General features: G+C 38.8%; 2 protein-coding genes and 1 long non-coding RNA gene across 6 annotated transcripts in view; 1 reads left to right on the plus strand and 2 right to left on the minus strand.

The window, feature by feature from the left end:
- The window catches only part of LOC122666108 (V-type proton ATPase subunit a1-like), a 45,506-nt gene that overhangs the window by 8,955 nt on the left and 9,746 nt on the right, over positions 1–26,805 (plus strand). For all 4 annotated transcript variants that reach the window (XM_043862230.1, XM_043862245.1, XM_043862236.1 and 1 more), the window contains exons 3-11: positions 301–423; positions 1,564–1,671; positions 10,492–10,605; positions 10,700–10,873; positions 13,917–14,054; positions 23,878–23,985; positions 24,239–24,346; positions 24,524–24,672; positions 25,298–25,451. In XM_043862230.1, coding sequence (XP_043718165.1) covers positions 301–423; positions 1,564–1,671; positions 10,492–10,605; positions 10,700–10,873; positions 13,917–14,054; positions 23,878–23,985; positions 24,239–24,346; positions 24,524–24,672; positions 25,298–25,451 — 1,176 coding nt within the window. The remainder of the gene's footprint in view (positions 1–300; positions 424–1,563; positions 1,672–10,491; positions 10,606–10,699; positions 10,874–13,916; positions 14,055–23,877; positions 23,986–24,238; positions 24,347–24,523; positions 24,673–25,297; positions 25,452–26,805) is intronic.
- Positions 2,379–3,067, minus strand: LOC122666131 (glycine-rich RNA-binding protein 7-like). Its single transcript, XM_043862257.1, has one exon. The coding sequence runs from the start codon at positions 2,981–2,983 to the stop codon at positions 2,558–2,560; it is 426 nt and encodes a 141-aa protein (XP_043718192.1). The 5' UTR covers positions 2,984–3,067; the 3' UTR covers positions 2,379–2,557.
- Positions 6,723–26,122, minus strand: LOC122666139. The gene is made up of 3 exons (XR_006333497.1): positions 25,958–26,122; positions 14,551–14,565; positions 6,723–6,732 (listed from the first exon to the last, which is right to left on the minus strand). It is a non-coding gene; the product is annotated as an uncharacterized LOC122666139 (long non-coding RNA).

Consider the following 26,805-nt stretch of genomic DNA (forward strand, 5'->3'; position numbering starts at 1 on the left):
TGCCTGATAAACTTAAAACCTTAGCATGAATAGCTGACAACTGGTGGCGTGGATATAAATTAGAAAGCAATTCGCCTTCGATGTAGTTATTCCTTTTTCCTTGGGAATTTGTCTAGTGGACTTAAAAAGTGTTTAATGTTGGGAGATGTCTGTGTAGCTCAGGAAAGCATGTGACTTGTGTCCTATTCAAAGTCATTGATTACTTGTTGTGTTTCCCTCATTTTTTCAAAATCTCAACTTTTTTAATTTGTGGAACTTGGTTTCATCTTTTGATATTCTTGTTTGTGTGATATGTTGCAGGTAAAAAGATGTGGAGAGATGTCACGGAAGCTACGGTTTTTCAAAGATCAAATAAATAAAGCTGGTCTACTACCTACTACGCGCCCTACATTGCAACCAAACATTGACTTGGAGGAATTAGAGGTTGGTTTGTCTCTTTATTTGTTAGTCTTCTTGTGCCAATGAGTCTGTTAAGATGTGTCATGATTTCCTAGTTAGGCTAGACTTAGGCTCTCTTTGGTATCATTTATGTTTTTGTTTATGGCCTATTAAAATAAATCATTAATGAAAACCATTTTTGATAAAAAATGAAAACCGTTTGGTAACCGCTAGACATAATAGAGTATAGAATGAGAAATCATTTGGTAAGTACCTATGTGTAAATAATTTTGATTGGTGGGTGAAGAGATTCCCCCTTTAACCATCTTCTTCCCCATATTATATTATAATATATAATATAAAAATATATATGTATTATATGATTCATAATTTACGAGCGGACCAAGCATATTGAAGCAGATTGTCACTTTGTTCGGGATGCTGTTTTAAGGAAGCTTGTTGAGTCTCTTTTTGTTATTTCCAAAGACCAGTTGGCTGACATGTTTACCAAGTCTTTGTTTGCTCCTAGCTTTCACACTTGTTGTAACAAGCTGAGCATGGGCGATGTATATGCTCCAGCTTGAGGGGGAGTGTTGAGTTTTTAGGGCTATTTTGATCTTTGATCTTGTGGACTATGTCACTGTTCACGTGAACAATATCGTGAACGGGGATATTTTAGTCCCCATGTTATTTTTATTGATGATTATTATAAATTATAAATAGAGGAGGGGCCTGCGGTTAGGTATTCTATTCTAGCCGCAGGCAGCTTCCCACGACTTTGGCTGTCTCTTCTCTTTCCTTTCTCCTTGCCTTGGTTTGGTTGCAGGATTCTGGTTTTGTAACAGTTTTATTATTTCCTAGTTAGGCTAGACTTAGACTTCTATTTGTAATTGAGCTTTATATATACGTGATGAGAGGGAGTGCTAAAGATCATCGACTTGTTAGTTTCTTTAGCAGTCTCGACTTCTCCCTCAATCTCTCTCTCTCGGTTCTCGTCTTCTTCACTTGTTCTGGTTGCTAAGCTTTTGTCACAGATTCAATTCCATTTTTTGTTTTCAGATTACCTTTTCTTGTTTCTTATCTTATTTTATTCATCATTTTTGTGCCCTGTTTTATTCTTCCCATATGAATAGTGTATTTCAGATACCTGATAAGGATTGTTAATTTAGATCTTGTTGATTTCAGATACAACTTTCTGAGCATGAAAGTGAACTTATTGAGATGAACACAAATGGAGAGAAATTGCGACAAGCTTATAATGAACTCTTGGAATTCAAGATGGTATTGCAAAAGGTATATGCATTCTTGTAAGGTCACCAATCTTGAGAAATTTTGATTTGGGGGCGTCTTTCTGTTGTCATCCTTTGGGTATTTGGCTATATTTGCTATCTTTGCATGTTGGAGCCTTTTTTATTTTTTAATTTGTAGCAGAATTATAAATTTAGGATAAATACCATGTTTTTTTTTTGCTTTACACTCACAATTGTTCTCTCTTTTGAGACTCGTAATTAAATTTAGGGAAATTTACGAAACACCCCCTGAAAATGGGCTGATACTCAGATCACCCCCTCTACACTAACGGTGTTAGTCTGCTGTTAGCTATTGGTGTAAAAGTACTATTTTACCCTTGTAATAATCATTAGAATTAAATTTACAATACTATCCTTTCCTTCATCTTCAACCTAAAATAGCCCACTGCCTCTGCTTCGCCCAGGCAGCATCGCCGCTGCTACCTGAAGCTTCGTTCTCTCCATCTGAAGCTTTACTTGTTCATTGGTAGAGCGAGAGAAGACAAGACAGGAGCTTTGAGATCGATATGGTCTATATATCTCTCTTAAGAATTAAGATTTCAAAGTCCGGTTCATTGATCGACGGGGATAATGAAGCAGGAGAGCTCATACAGAGATCCAATGTCCGCTGTAGACCAAATCTCTTTCTTTTTTCTGGGTGTCTCCCCCCGATTGAGAATGAAGTTGTTATTGATCAAAGATGAACTGATGGAGGTTTGATGACTTTGTAACAAGACTAAAACCTCCCCAGAAAGATATCACAACCTAAACTATTGATAGCGAACCAGCGGACAAAAAGGAGGAGCACACGGACCATAACCAGTAACAAGAACCCATTCATCATAAGCAAACCCTAACCATACAAACACCCTAAAACATCACTAGAAACCCTAGTTTCTCCAGCTTGAGTAACGATCACCTCCGCCACCGCCACCGCCACCACCACCACTTCCGTAGCCACAGTCACCACCACGGCTGTATCCACCACCGCCTCCACCTCTGTAGCCACCGCCGCCACCGCTGCGATAACCACCTCCACCACCGCCACGGCCACCCCTGGTCTGGGCCTGGTTGACGGTAATATTCCTACCATCAAGATCCTGTCCGTTCATCCCTTCAATAGCATCCCTCATCGATTGCTCATTGCGGAAAGTCACGAATCCAAAATCTCTGGATCTCCTAGTCTCACGATCGCTGATGATCTTTGATTCAATAATGTTGCCGTATTGACTGAAAGCCCTCTCTAAGGCTTGGTCATCGGTCACCCATGCAAGGCCACCAATGAAGCAACGGAACTCAACATCTGCAGATGCCATTGCTGAAGAAGAGAATTGGAACAATGAACAAGAAAAAAAAAAGCAAAGAAACCGAACAAGAGCGGAAGAACAAGAGGAGGATCAAAATCCGCCTTAGAAAGCACCAATAAAAGTTGAAAGCAAATGGAAGGAAAATTATCAGTTTTTCCTGATTTGTTTTCTGGGTTCTTCTTCTTGGATATACCACCATTACAGTCTATTACAGTATAGTTTCTCTTTATTGGAGAGCAAAAGATGGTTTCTTTTTTCCCATTCGGTTTAGCAATTTGGGGAAGAAGGAGAGGGAATATTCCCTCTCCAATTCCTTATTTTAATTAAGAAAAAAAAAAAGAGTACATGTTGGGTTTGTAGATCTAAAGGTAAAATAGTAATTATACTCTTCTCAAGGGTAGTTTAGGGTTTTCAAAAAATTTAACTAACTGACTTCATCAGTTAACTAACGGTAGGGTCTAATTTGAGTATAGGGTTCTAATACAGGGGGTGATCTGAGTATTTTCAAATATGAGGGGGTCATCTGAGTATCGGCCCATTTTCAGGGGGTGTTTCATAAATTTTCCTTAAATTTATAATTAATGTATGGGTATCTTAATAATATGGAATCATTCTCTTTCATTTCTTTTCATCTTGAGTTGATCTTTGGTGGAATGCTGATGGACCTTTGGAATATAAGATGGTTATTTTTCCTTTGCATATTTATGTCCTCTTGATAACCAATGAAACGAATGTAGGTACAACAACAACAACAACAAACTCGACCTTATCCCAACTTAATAGGGCTGGCGACATGGATCCAAACAAAACAGAGTAGGGAAAACAAAGTTCTAACCAAAAAAAGGGAAAGAAAGGAGGGGACAGGAGACATGGGGCAAGACATGAGAAATGAATAAAAAGGAGAAAAAAAAGGGAAAACAAAGCAATAAAAGATGGGAAATAGATACAAAAAGATGAAAGATAGTAAGACAAAAGAGGTACAACCCAACATGTCAGGAGAATCTCAGCTAAATGGGGTTTGCGACATGAATCCTTGCCCTCCTATAGGCTTTGTCTGAGATCATACTTGGTACAAGCCCTAGACTATGCATGTCCTTCGTCACTTCTCCTATGGTCATTTTAGGTCTGCTCCTAGCTCTTTTAGCTCCTTCAATCAGAATCATATCACTCCTCCTTACTGGGGCATCCCTAGGCCTCCGTTGAATATGACCATACCACCTTAAACGACTCTCTCGGAGCTTGTCATTGATCGGGGCAACTCCCAAGTTCGATCTTGTATGTTCATTCCGTACTTTATCCTTCCTTGTTTTTCCACACATCCATCTTAACATCCTCATCTCTGCTACACAAAGCTTATCAATATGACACTTCTTAGCTGCTCAACATTATGCTCCGTACATCATGGCAGGTCAAACAATAGTCCTATAGAACTTTCCTTTTAAGCTTTAAAGGAATACGTCGATCACATGATACTCTGGACGCACCTCTCCACTTTATCCATCCTACTTTAATTCTCTGTGAAACACCATCCTCTATGTCACCTTCTTTATTTATGATAGACCCTAGATATCTAAAATAGTCACTTTGTGGTATCTCTCTTTCCTCAATTCGCACCATATTAGTATCCCTCGTAGTGTGACTAAAATTACACATCAAATACTCCGTCTTCGTTCTACTAATCTCAAAGCCTCTTGTTTCCAAGGTTAACCTCCAAAGCTCTAACTTAGAGTTAATCCCTTCTTTTGTCTCATCCACCAAAACGATATCATCGGCAAAGAGCATACGCCATGGGACCTCATCTTGGATGCTCTTGGTTATATCGTCCATGATAAGCGCAAAAAGGTAAGGACTTAAGGCTGAACCTTGATGTAATCCAATTGTAATTGAGAATTCCTTGCCCTGACCTCCCACAGATCTCACACTAGTCACTACGCTCTCATAGATATCTTTAATGACATCCACATATTTTCTTGGTACCCCTTTCTTCACTAGAACATGCTGGATTAGATATCTAGGGACTCGCTCATAAGCTTTTTTCAGGTCAATAAATACCATATGGAGATCCTTCTTGCTATCTCTATATCTTTCCGTAAGCCTCCTCAATAAGTAAATAGCTTCTGTCGTGGATCTACCTGGCATAAAGCCAAATTGGCTCATCGGGATATGAGTCTCTCTTCTCAAACGGGCTTCAATAACCTTCTCCCAAAGTTTCATTGTGTGGCTCATTAGCTTTATGCTTCTGTAGTTATTGCAACTTTGAATATCACCTTTATTTTTGTAGGCTAGGACTACAATGCTTCTCCTCCATTCATCTGGCATCTTCCTTGTGTTCATAATCCTGTTAAACTGCTTGGTTAGCCAATAAACCCCACAACCTCCTAAGGTTTTCAACACTTTTATTGGAATCTCATTTGGATCTGTTGTTTTGCCTTCTTTTTCATCTTTCTTAGGGCTTCTTTAACTTCCGTCACACTAACCTTTCTTACATATCTATGATGTGTGGTATTATGTTGAGTAGAGTACTCGTCTTGGTCAATTCTACTCGACCTATCTCCATTTAGTAGGTCACAGATATACTCGTCTCATCTCTTACTAATACTCTTCCATCATCACCCTTGATACACCTCACTTGATCGAAATCTCTACTCTTCCTTTCTCTCATCTTGGCTATCTTATATATGGCTTTTTCCCCTTTTTTTGTGTTTAGGTTGATATAGAGATCCTCATACTTCTTCGCCCTAGCCATCCTCACAATCTTCCTATCTTCGTTTCTAGGATCATAATACCTCTTTTTATCCTCTGTTTCCTTAGTCCTTTGCCAAGTTTTAAAACACACTTTCTTGGTCTTAATAGCTGTTTGGACCTCATCGTTCCACCACCAAGTCTCCCTAGGGGCTTGGCGACTACGCTTCGCTTCCCCTAGCACATCTTTGGCAACCCTCTTAATACAAGTCATCATCTCGTCCCACGTCGCATTGGTGTCTCCTTCGTAGCCATTCCAATATCATGAATGCATATATGTGTATGTTATTTGCTTTGTAAGTCTATAATTGTCATTTGTCATATATAATTGGAATTTTGTTCGGACAAGATGGTGCGTGCTCTTTCACTTTCTCTTATTTTTTGTTTGTGTCTCGGTTCTTCTTCTTATATTAGAAACCCTAATTTCAACTTATCCCTTTCCTTTCCTTTCATCTTATTAGAGACCCTAATGTCAACCTATCAAATTCAACTCTCTTTTACTTTCTTTTTTTTTGTACTTCGGGGTAGTTTTCTCTTCCATCCTTAAGAATCTTGACTTCTTAAAACAAACAGAAAAAGTTGGTGGTTTGGTTAAAAGAAGTGTTTAGGTGGGTGGAAGGCTGTCAGGTGGAGGAGAATTTTGAGGCATCTTAGTGGCTATAGACTATTGCATTATCAGTTCACAAAGAAGTTCAAAAAAAGAAGAGACTTTTTTCCAAGGGGCTGCTGTGCAGTGAAGACAATAGTGGCCTTTAGAATCTAAAAGTTCTGATGCGAGCAATAGATGAAGGCATGTAATGTCAAGTTATTGTCTATATAAATGGGGAATTATTGGCATTTGAAGGTTGCGATACTCTGCTTATCACTGTGTCTTTCTTGAAGAATTGGTTTGTTAGAGTTACTTATCTAGACTACAAATGGAAATACCAGCTCTTAGGAAATAATTTATAGACTTCTATATCCTTTTTCTTTCTAAAAAATTAGCTTTATACCCTCTTTTTACTATAACCATCCTCCTCCTGCTGCACATTGATCATAGCATTCCATGGGTTGTATGGTGCACTTTGAGACAATGATCAAGTCTTATTATGACTCTTTGGTCCTCTACTGAAGGACTTGTATGTTGCAGATCAATGTGTTGTCTCACAGGCCACAGCACATTGCTAATGAGTCATTGTCTCTGTCTTTCACTGTCAAGAAGGATTGGACCATCAAAACCGCAATCCTCTAATTTAGAAGACTCACAAAATATAATAAAGATGAAGCAAATAGTAGGATATAAAGTTTTCATCTCTTTGTTGAGTCCAAGATGAAACTGAGTTTTTAGTTGTTATAAGATTGTTGCTGTTGCAAGGATTTAAATCTTGGTATGCAGACCGGATCAGACACTACTGATCCCAACCCTGGATTGGCTGATCTTGCCCATTAGGAGGGCTGAATGTTTGCTAGTACCTGAAAAAGGTTGTTCCTTGCTTCCATGGTTCCTTGTGAAAATTGTCACATCTGATGCTGCAGACAAACCTATATTGAAGTGCAGTGTAGTTATTATTTATATCTCAAATTTTGACACTGAGGACAAGATTTTCAAAAGGATAAAGACAATAGAGGAAATTATTGAATCCAAAAATGTTATGGTAAATTTTGAGGATGAGTATAATTGTGAAGTCTCTGTAAGTTCGACTTTGCTGCTGCTGCCAAGTTTCCATTTTATTAGTCGATCAATTTTTGGGCTTTGTTAATAATTTTTTTTTCATCCTGAATCAATCAACCTTTGCCATGGTCTGGTATCAACTAACTGTTATGTCTTTTCATGGGTGCTATGTTGTTGTCCATATGTGTGTGATCTTTGACGATCTTTAGTCTTTTGCATTTCTAAATAATCTTTCTTAGGCTGCATTGGATACACTTCCACTTGTTTTTGTTGTAAGATTGCTTTAGTATTTCAGAATTTTTTGTTTTATTTATATTTGTTGAAAACATAAAAGCATGTTGGTAATCGAAAACAAAAACACACTTTCAAATGACCTAATAGTGGAAATAATGATTCTTTCCAGGATCTGAGAACCCATGCACTTGACCATAAGTTGGGTTACACCCGACAGTTACCCGTTGTTGGGCTTCTAAGAAATTTTCACATGATTATTACACCAGCAATTGTTTTTTCTTTTTTTGTCCCCCTTCCTATGATGCAGAATTCAGGAACAAGTAGCAATGCCGGGAGAATAAGAAGAAGAAAGGATTAGAATTTGACCCACCCTGAAGCCTAATCATGGGCCCAGTTTGGGTCTTATTTTTTTATTTTTATTTATTGTTAAGTTGTCTAATTAGACTGGTTTAGGCTGCTGTAAATCCAGTTCTGGTTTAAGTCAGTATTCTTTCTGTCAGTTTCCTAGCTACATTAGGAAGACTCCAACAAATATGGCCTGCGATTGGTGGGTTTCCCAGTTTATTTTAGTTCCGTTTTTCCCCTTGTTTAGAGTCTGAGACAGCTTTACTTAAAGCCTATAAATAAGTGTAAAGGGCTACAGCCATATCCCTACCCATCGAATTCTATGAATGAAAAAGATGTTATTCTGTTCTGGTTCTGTAGAGTTCAGGCCAAGCTCTTCTAGATTCAAGGGTGTTTGCTCAGTGGATTCTGAGTGTTACTTCTTTGGATTCAGAAGTGGGTTTTGATGGATTCTAAACCTGCAAGTTGGGTGGATTCCTGATCTGATTCTACTATTCTTTCTCAAGTTTCAAGTAAAAAATTCTGAACTTTGATTACCCTGCGATTTCTATTTTCAGATTCATAGTGCTCTTAACTAGTAATACACTGCTAATCTGAAACTGATTTAAAACTGCTTATTTTCCCATCAAATTCTTTTTCTGAATCTTAGATTTACTTTTCTGTTTTAAAATCAATGATTCTAATCGATTTCTAGTATCCTACTTGAAGTCCAAATGTGCAAATCCTAACTTTCTGGTTTGATCTTCTCCATCTAGTTTCTGTTTACTGTTTCTGGTTTTAGTTTGTTGCTTCAGTAAATAATCAGACACTTGAATTGATTCTGTTTAAACTTGTAAAACTCTTCTATTGATTATACAGGTTTCAGATTTTTTTCTTGTAGTAGGATTCTTTTATATATTGCAATCTGACCATTAGATTCAAATCATACTTTGCAGACTTATTCCTTCTGTTAAACAGGATACCTGACCAGAATTTCAAGCTAATCTGACTAGTATTCTTCTTCTTATTTTCTCCTAAATCTGGTTGTTCCTTATTCCTGCAAGTCTTCTTTTACTCGAGGTTTCTAACCCTAATCCCTTAGGTAACTAGATTACCCCTTATCCTGGGCAGCATTGGTCCTTAAACAAAATCCTTGTGTGATGCACAAAACAAACCAGGAAATGATCCAAAGCCTCATGATTTCATTCATGACGACCTTGTTTTGCCTGATTGGCTGTTGTTTAGAAGATGAGTTTTGGATTGTTGTATTTTTGTATGGAAAAGAGAAAAGGATAACAAAATTCTCTAATGCTGTAATATCTTTTGTATGGAATGAAAGTACAATTTTTGGAAGAGAAAAACCCATCAGCAATACAGTCCAGAGAACTCAAATGATGAGCCTAATCAGGGTGGCTTGAAAAGAGAAGCTTGATTTTGAGGTGATTCCAATGCATTCATCCAGGCCACTTGAAGGGGATACCATCTAGGTTGTCCATACTGCAGTATTTAGAGCAAATTCTTAATTTTTTTGGTGAAAAAATAGTTATTGCTACCAAATGTTATGTTAGGAATTTGTAGGCCTAATCCAAAGTTTTGAATTGGTATTTTGTAGGGTAAAATTCAGATTATGATTTTATTCATGGTAGAATGACCGAATGCCATACTAGATTTCATAAAGCATTTTTCGATGGTTATCTATTGAATCTAACCATTCCTAGATGTCTACGTGTGCTCAATGTTGCAGTACCCCAAATTTCATATTAACATTCCAGTTAGCTTTCAATGATTTTGTTGGCATAATTCAATTTTCCTAGAGCATGAAATGTACTAATTCTTGACATTTAATTCCTTACTTGAGGTGATTTGGGTCTTAGATTCAGGTGCACTTGGTAGTGTGAACCTCTCCAGTAAGCAAACCCAAGCTACCTCTTGCGTAAACTCTATAGAATGCCTGTCCGAGAGTGTATGACTGTGTAATGGCTGTTTCTCTTGTTATACTTGCACCTCTTATATTTTAACATTCAAAGTACCAAATGATGTTTTAAAGCCCATGTGCCACACTGCAACATAAAGCTATTTCCTGGAAAAGGAATACAGGGGAACTGTTTCCTTCTTTCCAAAAGTATCACCCCTCCCCCCAAACTTTTCCTGCGCAAGGACATTTTTGAAATAGGTTACCCTCCACCCTCCCACCCACCAAAAAAAGAAGCATCATACCTCTCTACTCCTATCCACGTGTTACCTAAGTTGATGCACTTGGTCTCTGGGCCTACAAACTTAAGGCACTGCTCTAACTGAATTTGTGCCATCTGGTATAATTCCCTGTCCGGTAATATTTGAATCGTTGTCAAACTGCAATATTCATGCTGCCTTTCCTTGCATACTCTCTTCATTTTTTTTGTGTACATTTTTCAAGATATTTCTTTTTGTCAACTGCATTACACCAGATGGTTCTTCCTTGACTTTCTGTTATATGGTGTACTTCTTATAGTTCTCTGTCACTTAATCTTTTCTACCACTTTGCAATTTGTTGCTTTTCCTGCCCCTCATATTTTTTTTATTCCAGGCAGGTGGCTTCCTTGTTTCAGCTCAAAGCCATACAGTTGCACAGGACCGAGAATTAGAGGAAACTGTATATTTAAACAATCACCATATCGAAAGGACATCATTACTTGAACAGGTGCAGTATTGTGTTGCAGCAGTAGCGTAATTATTTTTCTGCAACCCCTCACTCTGGTTCCATCTGTTAAAGCATATATATATTTTTTTTGCAGGAAATGCAGCCTGGGCCATCAAACCAAGCTGGTTTAAGATTTATTAGTGGTATTATTTGTAAGTCTAAAATTTTAAGATTTGAGAGAATGCTATTCCGTGCTACGAGAGGCAACATGTTTTTTAATCAGGCACCAGCTGAAGAGTATGTCACAGATCCTGTATTGGCTGAAAAGGTATAACCCTTTAGGTTGATATAGAGATCCTCATATTTCTTCGCCCTAGCCATCTCCACAATCTTCCTAGCCTCGTTTTTGGCATTGGGACTGCTCTAGCAGCTGTTCAGGCAATTGATATTGTCTGACTGTAAAATGGTAGACTTTTTAGGATGTTCATCAAATATGTTCTAGTTTCCTAAGTATTCTGAGCCCCCATACTAGTTCTTTAATCTTACCTAACAAACCGCAATAAACAAACATTTTCAGGTTAGGACAGAGGTTATGTTCAGTTGGGATTTTCCGCCCCAATTTCAAGAAATAATTGGGTTGGACTCAGGTTGCACGTACATTTTCAGGCTAAAAACCTGTCTAAAAACTTTAGGAAAACCATATTTTCCAAATACAATCTTCATTTTATCCCCTCCCCTCATTAACTACAACTACAAGCATTAGCGATAAAAGAAGTGGACAGTAACAAAAGCAAAACCCGGGAAAAAAAAAAAAATACGAGGACATTTGGACCAACCACTTTGTAAAATCAAGAAGGAAAAATGGAATCCTCCAGCTAAATTAAAGATGGAATTCAAAAGGGCAAATATTTGGATCAGCACTAATGTGGTTGATATGGAGGGAAAGTAATCATAGGGTTTTTGAGGGATACCCATTCCAGTATATACAATTGTTTTGGCGTGCAAGTAAGATATAGATGGGCCCCTCGTAGCTTACTCTCTTCTTTGGGTTGGTTGTCTTTCCTATTCCCACCACCTAACAAATCTCCATTAACCCACAGAAAGAGGGGGGGGGGGGGGGAGGAGGACGGAATCAATTATCAGAACTATAACTTTAATTGATATAATAGATCAGTCATTGGAAAACCTGTTACTTTGAATGTCTTATGGCTGAAAAAGACAACAATCATGACTGGTCATTACAAGGATAACAAGAAAAAATAGTCAGGTTGACTCGGGAAACATTTAAGGTGACAAATCACAACCTAGCCTGAGTTCATGCTAAGTTTTTACTCACAGAGTTGAAGGCAAACCAGATCCAACTGATTGCAACTACTAAACACGATAGTGAAGAACAGAAGCTATTTTCTGATAATAGAACAAACTTCAAAATTTTCAGATATTGAAGATGGCATTCTAAAACAACACAATGTGGTAGAAGTTAAAGAAGCCTTAAGAAAGATGAAACCAGGCAAGACAGCAGGCCCAAATGAGATTCCTATAGAAGTGTGGAAAACCCTAGGAGGTCGTGGGATATTTTGGTTAACCAACCTGTTTAACATGATTATGAACACAAGGCAGATGCTTGATGAATGGAGGAGAAGCATTGTAGTCCCGATATACAAAAATAAAGGTGATATCCAAAGCTGCAATAACTAAAGAAGCATAAAGCTAATTAGTCGCACTACGAAACTTTGGGAGAAGGTTATTGAAGTTCGTTTGAGGAGAGAAACTCATATTTAGATGAAACAATTTGGCTTTATGGTAGGTAGATCCACGAAAGAAGCTATCTACTTATTGAGGAGGCTCATGGAAGGATATAGAGATAGCAAGAAGGATCTTTATATGGCTTTTATGGACCTGGAAAAAGCCTACGACCGAGTCCCTAGGGATTTAATTCGGCATGCTCTAGTGAAGACAGGGGTAACGAGTAAATATGTTTGTGTAATTAAAGATATGTACGAGGTTGTGGTGACTAGTGTGAGATCTGTGGGAGGCCAGGGCAAGGAATTTCCAATTGCGATTGGGTTACACCCGGGATCAACTTTAAGCCCTTATTTTTGCCCTTATCATGGACGACATAACCAAGAGCATTCAAGACGAGGCCCCGTGGTGGATGCTCTTCGCCGATGATATCGTTTTGGTGGATGAGACAAAAGCAGGGATTAACACTAAGTTAGGGCGGTTGAGATCAACCTTGGAAACAAGAGGCTTTAAGATTAGTAGAACGAAGATGGAGTATATGATGTGTAATTGTATCCATACTGTGATGACCGACATGGTGCGCACTGAGGAAAGAGAGATACTGCAAAGTTACTATTTTAGATATGGGGTCAATCATAATCAAAGATGGTGACAGAGGATGATGTTTTACAGAGAATTAAAGTGGGATGGATGAAGTGGAGAGGAGCGTCCGGAGTGTTGTGTGATCAACGTATTCCTTTAAAGCTTAAGGGAAAGTTCTATAGGACCATCATACGACCGGCTATGTTGTATAGAACTTCTGGAATAGAACTTTTGGAAATTACATAAGCCTCCCTAGGGAGGAAAGAAGAAATAAAAGAAAGAGTAATTAGCAACTAAGTCTTGTCTTATAATATGACAATGACAAAATTACCCTTACATACATAACTCTAACAGTTGGGCAATAAAGAAGTGTCATATTGCGAAGTTATGTGTTGCAAAGATTAGGATGTTAAGATGGATGTGCGGAAAAACTAGGAAGGATAAAGTAAGGAATGATCGTATTAGAGCTGACTTGGGAGTTGCCCCAATCAATGATAAGCTTCGAGAGAGTCGTTTGAGGTGGTATGGTCATGTCCAACGAAGGCCTAGGGATGCCTCAGTAAGGAGGAGTGATATGATCCCAATTGAAGGAGCCTAAAGAGCTAGGGGCAGGCGTAAAACGACCATAGGAGAAATTGTGAGGAAGGGCATGCAGAAGTTAGGTCTTGTTCCAAGTATGACCTCGGATAGAGCCTATTGGAGGACGAGGATCCATGTAGCAGACCCCATTTAGCTGTGTTTCTCATGACTTGAGCTGTGCCTCTTTCTTCTTATTTTCATCTTTTGCCTTTTTTTTTTTCATCGTTCATTTTTCATTTTTCACCTAGCATGTCTCAGCGCATTTCCCATCCCTATTCTCCCATCTTCATTACCCTTTTTATTTAGACCTCAGTTGTACCTACCTTGTTTTGTTTGGATCCATGTAGCCGACCCATTAAATTGGGATAAGGTTGAGTTTATTGTTGTTGTATATTCAGTTCTTTCTGTCGATTCAGTCAGTTTTTTTGGTTAAAACTATACTAATTTTTATGGCTTCCTTATTGCAGGTTGAGAAAACAGTTTTTGTAGTTTTCTTCTCAGGGGAGCAAGCAAGAACAAAAATACTGAAAATTTGTGATGCATTTGGTGCAAATTGCTACCCTGTTCCTGAGGATATTACCACACAGAGGCAAATAACTCGAGAGGTATGCATGCTCTCAAGGAGGCCAATTTTTTCTCCTTTCTTCATAGAACTTTGCTCAAGAGATGGTTTCTCTGCTTTTCTCTCCCAATTTGGCTACAGGTAGAGATGGTCTCTATGCTTTATCGTTTTGTTATCGTATCTGATTTTGATGAAATTTTGGATTTGCTATTACAACTTAAAAAGTGTAAAACATGTTGCTATTTGTAACTTGCATCCTTCCTTTCAACTTTCATATAAACCCAACTGAAAAAGCTACTTGTGAAGGTGTGATCTTTTGTGGTGGGGTCTTTTGTATGTCTGCAGCTAAGCTATTTGACTTATTCATTTTCTGAAACTTTGGGGGTCGTCAAAGGAAAGTCAGATTGCTGCCTAGTATTTTCTTTTGATGGACTGGACACCAGTTCTCAAGGACTTTGTGGATCCACCCTGGTTTTCTTTTATTGGCAGCTCTAGGTTCATTTCATGCAATGAAAAATACTTGGGAAAATGTCTATCACTCCCTAATACTTCGCCTATATTTACTCAAAGCTCCCTTAGTTAAAGTTTCTTTTCTGATTCCCCAGAAAAGCAAACTTCCACCTCTCTTTCTCCCCTGGTGCTTCAAATGCCCAAATTATCCCTCTATTTGCATAACCGGACTGGTTTTCCCCTTTCCTATTAAATTGGTTCAATATATTTGGCTTGAATGAAGCCAAAATACTTGAGTGAACTAGATAATCAAACAATGAAAAGGAGAAACACATGGGACGGGAAGACAACTGACTTTGAATGACAGGAAGGCCAACTGCTGTAAAACCTGTGGAATTCAATGGGCTTGCGGAAATATCTGCAAAGAGAAAGCGGAAGAACCAGTACGGTGGAATCCATCAGCAGCCTTGGGGGAAATGGGCTGCAGAGCCAGAGTTCAGAGATCCCAGAAAAGGAGTCTGTGTCTGGTTGGGAACCTTTAACACTGCTGAAGAAGCTGCAAGAGCTTATGATGCTGAAGCTCGGAGGATCAGAGGCAAGAAAGCCAAGGTGAACCTCCGAGAAGAGACATCCTCTCCAACTCAGAAACACACTCTGAACTATGAAGTCAAACCCTTGGAAGCAGATACCAAAAGCAAACATGACATCTGAATAGCAAAATGTTGACCAAAATTTCGGGTTAATGAGCAACACAGCTAATTTCTATTACACTTTTGGCCTATATGGAAGAGAAGTCCCAGTGAATGTATCTGAATGTCTGGGTTCATTCACTGCCATAGGAGGCCCTAATGGATTCAAATCCTTTTCACTGTCTGATGGGTGCATACTTAGTTTTAATTCAGATCAGGGGAGCAATTCCTTTGATTGTTTTGATTTCGTGTGGGACTGGGGAGACCGAGAACCAAAGACTCCAGAGATCTCATCAGTTCTGTCCAATGCGATTGACAGTGAGGAGTCTGACTTTTTAGAGGATGGTTGGGGTTCATTCACTGCCATAGGAGGAGGCCCTAATGGATTCAAATCCTTTTCACCGTCTGATGGGTGCATACTTTGTTTTAATTCAGATCAGGGGAGCAATTCCTTTGATTGTTCTGATTTCGGGTGGGGAAGGGGATCCGAGAACCAAAGACTTCAGAGATCTCATTAGTTCTGTCAGATGCGATTGAACCAGTGAGAAGTCTGAATGTTTTATAGGATAGTCGTGTAAATAAAAAAATGAAGACCATACCATGGAAGTGGTACAGGTTGAGGAAAATACTACAAAGAAACTTTCTGAAGAGCTGTCCGAATTTGAATCCCAGATTGTCTTTCAAATACCATATCTTGGGGGCAGCTGGGAGACATCAATGGGAAGCCTCCTGAATGGGGATTCAGCTTAGGATGGCAATAGTTCGATGGACCTATGGTCTATGGAGCTTTGTTGATTTTTCCACACATTTCTCCTTCTTTTCATTGTTTTATTTTGCTGGTTTACTCAAGTTTGGTTTGATTCAAGCCAAATATGTTGAACCAATTCAATAGAAAGGATGGCAATAGTTCGATGGATCTATGGTCTATGGAGCTTTGTTGATTTTTCCATACATCTCCTTCTTTTCATTGTTTGATTTTGCTGGTTTACTCAAGTAATTTGGTTTTGTTGAAAACTAGGGGTATTTTAGTCTTATATTTTGGATTTTTGGGGTTTTCTGTAATTTTACATCAGTTCTGTCCTTAGTTTGTAAGGTTGTAATAAGTAAGGGGTTAGGGTTAATTTCATATATCCCTCACTACCTTACTTTCTATTTTGTCTAAATTAATTATATATTGAGAGGCTGCCTGCGTGAAGGTATTCTAATTTACCTATCGCAGGCTGCTCTCCTCTCTTGCGGCAACTTCTTCTCCCTCTCTTTCTTCTTCTTCTTTCATCTTTCTTCCTTCACCCCTGATGTGATTAGTTTAATTCTGATTTGCAACAGGGTATCAGAGCTATACTAATCAATCAAGGGTTCTTCAATCCCTTTCTTTTGGTTTTCTCCTTCAGTTTCCAGTTTTTTTTTTTTTTTTGGGTGTGCAGCCACCGATTGCTGCTCTGGTTTGCTATGGGTTAAAGCCTCCTTATTAATGAATGGGGGGCTGTTTTTGATCTCTCTCGATGGAGTATTGGTTGCTGATGGGAAGACAACCTAGGAGAATCGATCAGAAATTGTTCCTGCTGATTATATTTTTTTTCTCTCGATGGTGATTGTTCCTATTATCACTGGGTGCTAATGGCATGTGGTTCCTATGCCAATCTTGTTCTTTATGATCTTCTTTAAGGTGGTTTTCATGCTGGTTTGAAGATTTTATCAACTTCTCTCTCTGTTCTTCATATTGGAGAAATCGATCTCAAGTGATGTTATGCTCTCCATATCAATTTTGGTTTCTTTTTTGGTGAGAATCAATGGTTGCTGCTGGCTGTGTGACTGTGGAGGATTGGGATTCTTTTACTGTGGTTGCCACTCTTCTGATCTAGTGACCTCCTTCTATTATTCTTCGAGGATAAACTGATTTGTTATCTTGGTGATGTTCTTCCCCAACTCTGTTTAGTTATTTACTGCACTTGCTGGCTTGCTCTGTGTGGTTATTGTTTGACTGCTGCTGCAACCTTCATTCCTCCTGAATTGGTATAAGTTGCTGTTGTCCATATTATTTGTGTGGTTGGTGCTCGCCTACTGCTGGATCATCATTCCTGCATTTTTTTTTGCACCTGATTTATTATTGTTGCTGCTGGTTACTGCTTCTGTCCATCTTATTTGTTTGTTATGAGTGACTCTAAGGCTGCGTTTGGTAACGGTCTGAACAAAGAATGCCTGTTCTTGATTAGAAACGTTCTTTTGCGTTTCTGGTCTGAAACGGCGTTCTGAGACCGAAAATGACCGTTTGGTAACATTCTCAAGAACGCTGTTCAGAACAAAAATGGTGTTTGGTATAATCTGTTCTGTCCTATGTGATATTAATTACAATAGTACCATCCTTACCTCAAAATACATGTCTCTCTTACATTATAAACATAAATTAAAAATATCTCATAAAGTTCCATATTTAACATAAATTAAAATATCTAATAAATTACCAAACTTAACATAAATTAAAATATGTCAACTTATAGTTAATTAAGTCATTGAATTACAACTTTAACAACCCAAAGCATGTTTTAATCACCTTCTTTCTTCAAGTCTAACTTATAGTTAATTAAGTCTTTTTGGAAGACATGTCTTTCCATGCAGAACTTCTGAAAGCAACGGTCTGCATGACCACTCAAAATCTCATGGACCATAATTGATCCTGGATGTCTACCATCCTTACAAGGTTCTCTTGTGTATAGAGATTGTGCGGCAACTAAAGTTGCAGCTATCATAATCAAGTCATCCTCATCACTTGAAGAGTCATTATTGAACTGGTGTATTATTGTCATGATTGTTCCATATACACAACAATACATAAACTTTAAACATAATACGTGAATAAACCTAAAACACAAATACATATTGTTCAACATAGATCCACATAATCAACAAATTGTTTCAAACAACCAAATCGAATTAAATAAAATACAAGTTTGTATCATCATACCACCCAAATTAAACATAACATAACTAAATTGTTTCAAACAACCAAACAGAATTAAATACCAGCACACTATTCTAACTTCTCCAGCAACCACATCCTCCTGTCAGGCCTACAACCAATGAATGACTCCCTCCATGCTCCTGAAGGCCTTAAAACAAATTAGGGAGTCTGGAGCATGGAGGGAGTCATTCATTGGTTGTAGGCCTGACAGGAAGATGTGGCTGTTGGAGAAGTTAGAATAGTGTGCTGTTATTTAATTCTGTTTGGTTGTTTGAAACAATTTAGTTATGTTATGTTTAATTTGGTTGGTATGATGATACAAACTTGTATTTTGTTTAATTCGATTTGGTTGTTTGAAATAATTTGTTGATTATGTGGATCTATGTTGAACAATATGTATTTATGTTTTAGGTTTATTCATGTATTATGTTTAAAGTTTATGTATTGTTGTGTATATGTAGCAATCATGGCAACAATACACCAGTTCAGTAATGACTCTTCAAGTGATGAGGATGACTTGATTATGATAGCTGCAACTTTAGTTGTCGCACAATCTCTATACACAAGAGAACCTTGTAGGGATGGTAGATATCCAGGATCAATTATGGTCCATGAGGTTTTGAGTGGTCATGCAGACCGTTGCTTTCAGAAGTTCTGCATGGAAAGACATGTCTTCCAAAAAGACTTAATTAACTATAAGTTAGACTTGAAGAAAGAAGAAGATTAAATCATGTTTTGGGTTGTTAAAGTTGTAATTTAATGACTTAATTAACTATAAGTTGACATGTTTGAATTTATGTTAAGTTTGGTAATTTCTTAGATATTTTAATTTATGTTAAATCTGGAACTTTATGAGATATTTTTAATTTATGTTTGTAATGTAAGAGAGACATGTATTTTGGGGTAAGGATGGCATTATTGTAATTAATATCAAATAGAGAAGAACAGATTATACCAAACACCATTTTCGTTCTGAACAGCATTCTTGAGAATGTTACCAAACGGTCATTTTCGGTCTCAGAACGCCGTTCTAGACTAGAAACGCAAAAGAACATTTCTAGTTAAGAACGGGCGTTCTTTGTTCAGACCTTTACCAAACGCAGCCTAAGTCTCTTCAAGAGTACTATTGTTTTTTTAAGGGTCTGGTTGAGGAGTTGAATGTATTTCAGCCTCTTACTACTGATATTGACAAGTTAAAAGCCCAGCGTAATGAGTTCTTTGTCTCCAAATTTCTTGCTGGGTTAAATTCTGATTTGAAGGCTGTGAAGGGCCATTTATTGGTTGGTGAGACAGTCCCTACACTGGCTGATACCTTCTCTTGTCTCCAGCGTATTGCTGCTCCTACTAAGGCTGATTCCTCCCCTAAGGATAACTCTACTTTTACTGTTGGCCGTGGTCGTGGAAGAGGCCATGGTACAGGGGGAGGTTGTGGTGGTGGTAGTAGTAGTACTAGTGGTCCGTCAGGTGATCACTCTAATCGACGGTGCAGTCATTGTGGTAAATCTGGTCATACTGTTGACTATTATTGTTGGGATACGCATGGCAAACCAGATTGGGCAACCCAATCAGCCAATCATGCAGTATCTGATGGGAATGCTGATATTGTGACCACTGGTGATTCTCGATCGGGTTCCACTACAGGTGGCAGTTCGTCTAGCACTACTCATCGTGACGAGCTTTCTCAAATATTACGGAGGTTACAAACTCTTGAGGCATCCAGTAGCGCATCCTCCATACCTTCCTCTTCCGCTGCTACTCTTCCTTATGCAGGTACATCTGCCTTCTTCTCCACTACTTCTCCCTGGATTATTGATTCTGGAGCTTCTGCTCATATGATTGGTGAGTTTACCTTGTTTACGTCCTTTTCGAATAACTCGGATTCTTCATTTGTCATAGTTGCAAATGGATTTGCTGCTCCTGTTACTGGATCTAGTACAGTCACTCCCACCTCTTCCATTAGTCTTTCCTCTGTGTTGCATGTTCCTCAGCTTCCATTGAGTCTTCTTTCTGTTAGTCAGCTTACTAAAACTTTACACTGTTCTGTGACATTTTTTCCTACTCATTTTGTTTTTCAGGATCTTCACATGAGGAAGACGATTGGTGGAGGGCATGAAAAGGATGGGCTGTACTATCTTACCTGTGGTGCTGCTACTTCCTCCGTTGTTGCTACGTCTGTTGGTGGGGTGACTCCCTTCCAATGCCATTGTCGTTTGGGTCATTTATCTTTAGCTAGGTTACAATTATTATTTCTGTCTTTTAAGTCTGTGTCTAGGATAGTGTGTGAAGCCTGCGAGTTGGGGAAACACCACCGTGTATCTTTCCCTTCTTGATCTATGGCTCGTAGTTCGTCTTTATTTGCTTTAGTCCATTCGGACATCTGGGGTCCCTGTCGTGTCAAGAATAAATGTGGTTTTATGTATTTTGTCACATTCGTGGACGATCATTCCGAGTTTTTATCTGTATTCCAAGAATTTTATAATGAAATAAAAACTTAGTTTGGTGTCTCTATTAAAGTTTTTCGTTCTGATAATGCATTGGAATATGTACAAAATGAAATTTCTGATTTTTGTATTGCCCATGGCATGATTCATCAGACTAGTTGTTCCTACACTCCACAACAAAATGGAGTGGCTGAACACAAAAATAGGCATCTTCTTGAGGTAGCTCGTGCTATCATGTTCCATATGCATGTCCCAAAGTTTTTTTGGTGTGAGAGTGTGTTGACTGCTTGTTATTTGATTAATCGCATGCCTTCTTCTATTCATGCCGATAGGTCCCCTTTTTCCATTGTTTTTCCAGGCATTCCCGCTTTCGCTTTACTCCCTCGTGTTTTTGGATGTGTGTGCTTTGTGCATAATTTACATGTCTCCGCTGACAAGTTTGCACCTAGGTCTACCAAGTGTATTTTCCTAGGTTATTCTCGTACCCAAAAAGGGTACAAGTGTTATGACCCTGTCTCTTCCAGATATTTTGTGAGTGTTGATGTCACCTTCTTTGAGGGGAGTTCTTACTTTTCTCAGTCTTCGTTGTCCTCTGAGGACGAGTGGCATCCTGCTGTGTCACCTCCTATTCCTACGTTAGTACCATTTTCCCCTCCTTTGCAGGTGTATCAGCGTCGGGACAAGACAGCAGCCCCGTGTGAGATTCCTACTATACCAGTTGTTTCACCCCCTCCACTTGCGTTCTCCTCTGGTGAAGCTCCGTCTACTTCCTCATCTGATAACTTACTAGTTGCCTTGCGGAAAGGTACACGTTCTTGTACATAGAATTCTAATGTTGTGTACCCCATTGACAAGTTTGTTTCCTTATCTCATCGGCCGCCTTTAGTCCATAATTTTGCCTTGTCGTTATCCGCTTCTATTGTGCCTAAAAGTCACATTGAGGCCCTTCGTCTTCCTGGTTGGAAGGATGCCATGGATGCTGAAATGGATGCCCTGTTGACCCGTAACACCTGGACTCTTGTTGATTTGCCACCTTTTAAGGACCTTATCAAGTGTTGCTGGGTTTACACTATTAAGTATTTTCCTGATGGTTCTGTTGAGCGGCTTAAAGTCCGTCTGGTTGCCAAGGGATATACCCAGACTTATGGAGTTGATTATTTTGAGACGTTCTCTCCCGTTGCCCGGCTGAATTCGGTGCGCTTTCTTATTTCCTTGGCGGTGATTTTTGATTGGCCATTATATCAGCTTGACATTAAAAATGCTTTTTTATATGGTGACTTGCAAGAGGAAGTTTATATGGAGCAACCTCGGGGGTATGTTGCTCAGGGGGAGGATCGTACACGGGTTTGTAAGCTACGAAAGGCTATCTATGGTTTCAAACAGTCGCCCAGAGCGTGGTTTGAGAAATTCAGTGCTACGGTGATGTCTTGTGGCTTTTTACAATGTTATTCCGACCACTCGGTGTTTGTCTGCCGCCGGGATGGTAAGGTGGTTGTCTTGGTCGTCTATGTAGACGATTATTATTTTTGGTGATGATGAGGCTGGTATTGCGGAGGTAAAAGCATATTTACCGCAGCATTTTTAGACCAAGGATCTAGGTAATCTTGACTATTTTCTTAGCATCGAAGTTGTGAGAAGTAGGAAAGGTGTCAGTTTATCTCAAAGGAAATATGTATTGGACCTTCTGTCTGACACTGGCACGCTTGCTTCAAATCCGGTGGATGTTTCTATGGATCCTCATCAGAAGTTTGGGGTAGATGATGGTGATCTCCTTAAAGACGTGCACCAGTACAGAAGTTTGGTTGGGAAGCTAATCTATCTTATAGTTACCAGACCAAACATTTCCTTTGCAGTGGGTGTCCTTAGTCAGTTTATGCAGTCTCCTCGGAAGGCTCATTGGGATGGAGTTGTTCATGTTCTTCGCTATTTGAAGGGTGCTCCTGGTAAAGGGTTGATTTATCGCCCCCATAGGCATATGGATCTTCTTGTTTTTTCAGATGTTGACTGGGCTGGTTCGGCCAGTGATCATCGCTCTACTACAGGGAATTGTACTTTTGTTGGGGGTAATCTGGTTACGTGGCGTAGTAAGAAATAGACTACAATTGCCAGGTCGATTGCTGAAGCGGAATACAGAGCTATGGCTCATACTACTGCAAAGTTGATGTGGCTCAAGTCTCTTCTTCTTGAGATGGGTTTATCTGTGTCAGTGCCTATGAAGATGTATGGCAGCCATATACATTGCGAGCAATCCAGTCTATCATGAACGGACCAAACATATTGTAGTGGACTGTCACTTTGTTCGAGATGCTGTGTTAAAAAAATTTGTTGAGACCCCATTTGTTTCATCCTCGAATCAGCTAGCAGATATGTTCACCAAGTCACTTTTTGCTCCTAGTTTTCGCACCTGTTGTAACAAGTTGAGCATGGGAGACCTCTATGCTGCAGCTTAAGGGGGAGTGTTGAAAACTAGGGGTATTTTAGTCTTATATTTTGGGTTTTTGGGGTTTTCTGTTATTTTACATCAGTTCTGTCCTTAGTTTGTAAGGTTGTAATAAGTAAGGGGTTAGGGGTAATTTCATATATCCCTAACTACCTTACTTTCTATTTTGTCTAAATTAATTATATATTGAGAGGTTGCCTGCGCGAAGGTATTCTAATTTACCTATTGGAGGCTTCTCTCCTCTCTTGCGGCAACTTCTTCTCCCTCTTCTTCTTCTTTCATCTTTCTTCCTTCACCCCTGATGTGATTAGTTTAATTCTGATTTGCAACAGGTTTGATCCAAACCAAATATGTTGAACCAAACAATAGAAAGGGAGAAACCAGTTGGGTTATGCAAATAGAGGGTAATTTGGTCATTTTGAAGCACCAAGGGAGAAAGAGGTGCAAGTTTGCTTTTCTGGGGGAATCAGAAAAGAAACTTTGGGGCAAGTATAGGGCAGTGATTGAAATTTTCCCAAAGAACTTTTGTTTTATCACATCTCTGTCTTGGATGCGATCTACTTTCAGAGTTTTCCTTACTTACACATCAATTAATTTGGCTTGCTCGTGAAAGAGAGAGGGGATGTATGGGGGAACTTTTTGGGTCCCTTTTTGGCCCCGTTATGTGGTATCAGCCTTTCATAGGGTTTTCCTTCTTATTATATTTTACATATAAAGTGAAATCTACCACTTGAAATGCTCTCTTTTTTGTTTAAAACCTGTGGATAATATTTTGGAAGTCTGTTCCTAGGATTGCTTATTTATCCAGTATCCAGGTCTTGTCTTTTTGATAATCTAAAATTACTCGGTACTAATTTTTGGTTATTATACTAAAATTTATGTTCTAGGTTTTATCACGTCTCTCTGAACTGGAAGCCACCTTGGATGCTGGGATTCACCATCGAAATAAAGCCCTTACTTCAATTTTATCTCACTTAAAGAAGTGGACCGTTATGGTGAGTATTCTGTTGCTACCATGTGCATACCTTTTTTTTTGTGGGTTCAAATATATTTTTAATATTGCCAAAATCAAACTTGCGTGAATAAGAGGAACTGCAATTGTACATGATAAAAAAAACATTGGAATTAGTTATGCATCACTGTCTATATACAGTATTCTTCATTTTTCTTTTTGTGGGACTGTCATGTTGAATTCTCCCTTTTTAGTGTTTTATGGGTTTGTCATACCGTATACCATTTTTTTCCTAGGTAAGAAAGGAGAAAGCAGTATATGATACACTGAATATGCTCAATTTCGATGTGACAAAGAAATGTTTAGTTGGGGAGGGTTGGTGTCCAATATTTGCAAAACATCAGGTATCATTCTTACCATTTTTTTTTAAAAAAATTTCGTTACTGCTTGCTCAGTGGACAATATATTGCAAAATGAAAGTATCGTTTGTGTGATAATGAGTTAGATTTTTTCACCCTGGCGGATACAATCTTTGAAGATTGATATTGGCTTTAAAAACAATGCCTCTTATTGTGCAACAGATTCAAGAGGTATTACGACGTGCAACCATTGATAGCAATTCGCAAGTGGGGATAATATTTCATATTATGGATGCTGTGGAATCACCACCTACATATTTTAAAACCAACAAGTTCACACATGCATTTCAGGAAATTGTCGATGCATATGGGTAATGTTACTGATTTGTTCTTCACAATTTATAGTTTTAGTGTACAAAAGATTCGTTTATCTACTTATGTCCAGAAAAACTCATCTGCAAGGTGATTGTAACTATTCATGTTCTTAGAGGTCAGAAGTCAGAACTCTACACTTGTCAATGGATTGCTTGGTCCAAATGGTTGGATTGTTCAAACCTGATTGGCTCACTTCGTTGGGCTGTTGCTTATTGTTATGGTATCGAGGTTCAACAGTTTTATTTATTGACATTTGATTATTTGAACCATAGACCTGTTAAACTACATGGTGAGTCTTTTCCTTCATACTGAAGATACATATGTGCTAAACAAATGATGTTTATGTGCATGATATTATTGATTTTAGTTTTATTATTGTATTTTACTTTAGCCATTCAGGCCATCCACAATGGGTGTTTGGAATGCTGACAGGAGGGTCAGAATGATCCATACTCTGGTACCTCTTTTAGAACATTTGACAAAGGATTCACTGTTTGATGCATGACTTGTTGCTTGGTGAATTGAGGGAACTTTATGCAACTCTCTATTGATTCTGCTTCTTACTTCATATCTGTGCTGTTCATCCATTCCAAATATTGATACCACGATATTATTTTGCAGAGTTGCTAGATATCAAGAAGCAAATCCTTCAGTTTATACTGTTATTACATATCCGTTTCTTTTTGCCGTGATGTTTGGGGACTGGGGTCACGGGATATGCTTGTTGTTGGGAGCATTAATTCTAATAGCTCGTGAGAGAAGACTTGGTTCTCAGGTATGCTTTGTTTCCCCTTTTTTTTTTTGGGTGAATAAACAGAATAATGCATATCCAGGGAATCGAACCGTTGTCAGTACTGTGGGAGGGTGTTTTCCCTTTATTATAGTGCGGTACGAGAAAACTGTATTACTGTAAACTCGGTTGTTTATCTTGTTTCAGTGAAACGGCCCAGTGTATTGTTTGTGAACTAGTTTTTCTTGTCATCTGAGCTTTAAGACTCATTGTTAGAGTTACAAAATATCATCTTTATATTGTATCCGTTGGTACAATTCTTAGGTTTTCTGCAGATTCAATTCTTATATTATCTAGAACCTGTTTCATTCCGCAGTTTCAACCATAAATTGCCAGGCTTCCTAGCCACTCAAAGCATGTACTGCTTTCGTCCTTTCTTTATTAGATACTGAATGACGCAGTAGAAGATAGGTGGGCTAGATATCGTTCTAGCACAAATGACCCTTGAAGCAGATAAGGCTGAAAATGTCAAATTTCAATAGATATAAAACTATCGGTCACCCAGGAGTATTTAGCCCTGCAAGGTGGTCCTTGCTGATTCACACAGGATTCCACGTGCCCCATGCTACTCGGGTCAGAGCATAAGCTAGTGATGCTTTCGGCTATTGGACTCTCGCCATCTAGGGTGCAGTCCTCTTACTGCTTCGCCTAGCAGTAAGAGGGATCATGGAAAGAACAGGTTCGAAATCACAATCAATTCCTTTTTCAAATCCTGCTGCAGCCGCATGGGCCCTTCTCGCATGCCACAAATGACCCACGAATAAGAAGAACTCTAGAACAAAATGAGAGGTAATTAACCAACTTCTAGGAGAGACATAATTGACTGCATTGATCGGTAGCTACGCCATGATGCCAAGAGAAAGGCAAGGAAGGCCGTAGAAAGAAAGGCTAGAGAGGCTGCTGAGCAAGAAGCAAAGATGGCTGTGGAGAAACTGTGAAACCAGTTGCTCAGGAGCAAACCATCCATTTGCATGATGCCAGTGGCGATGAACACATCCAGTCGGAGCGGAGCGAAAAGGGTTTTCCATGAGATGGGAAATGAAAACTATTAGCCCCACACGAGGTTTGTGAATAAGTGATTTGATAATGAGCAAGGAATATCCGTCTTTCTGCTAAACATGATCTATTGAACTCATAATTCATTAGATACTTTTTATGAATGTCAACTAAGTATCGTAAGTAAGTCAAGCTGAAGATTACAAACCCTAAAGAGACCTCATATAATTGGTCAAATACAATTCGAAATTCAAAAAAAAAGAGCGCTAAAATTCAAATTTCAAAACTTTGGCTGGCTTTTTTGCCTTTGAAACGTGCCCAAACAAACAAAAAACGCATACAT

This window comes from Telopea speciosissima, chromosome 1 (genome assembly GCF_018873765.1).
Source record: "Telopea speciosissima isolate NSW1024214 ecotype Mountain lineage chromosome 1, Tspe_v1, whole genome shotgun sequence".
NCBI lineage: Eukaryota > Viridiplantae > Streptophyta > Magnoliopsida > Proteales > Proteaceae > Telopea > Telopea speciosissima.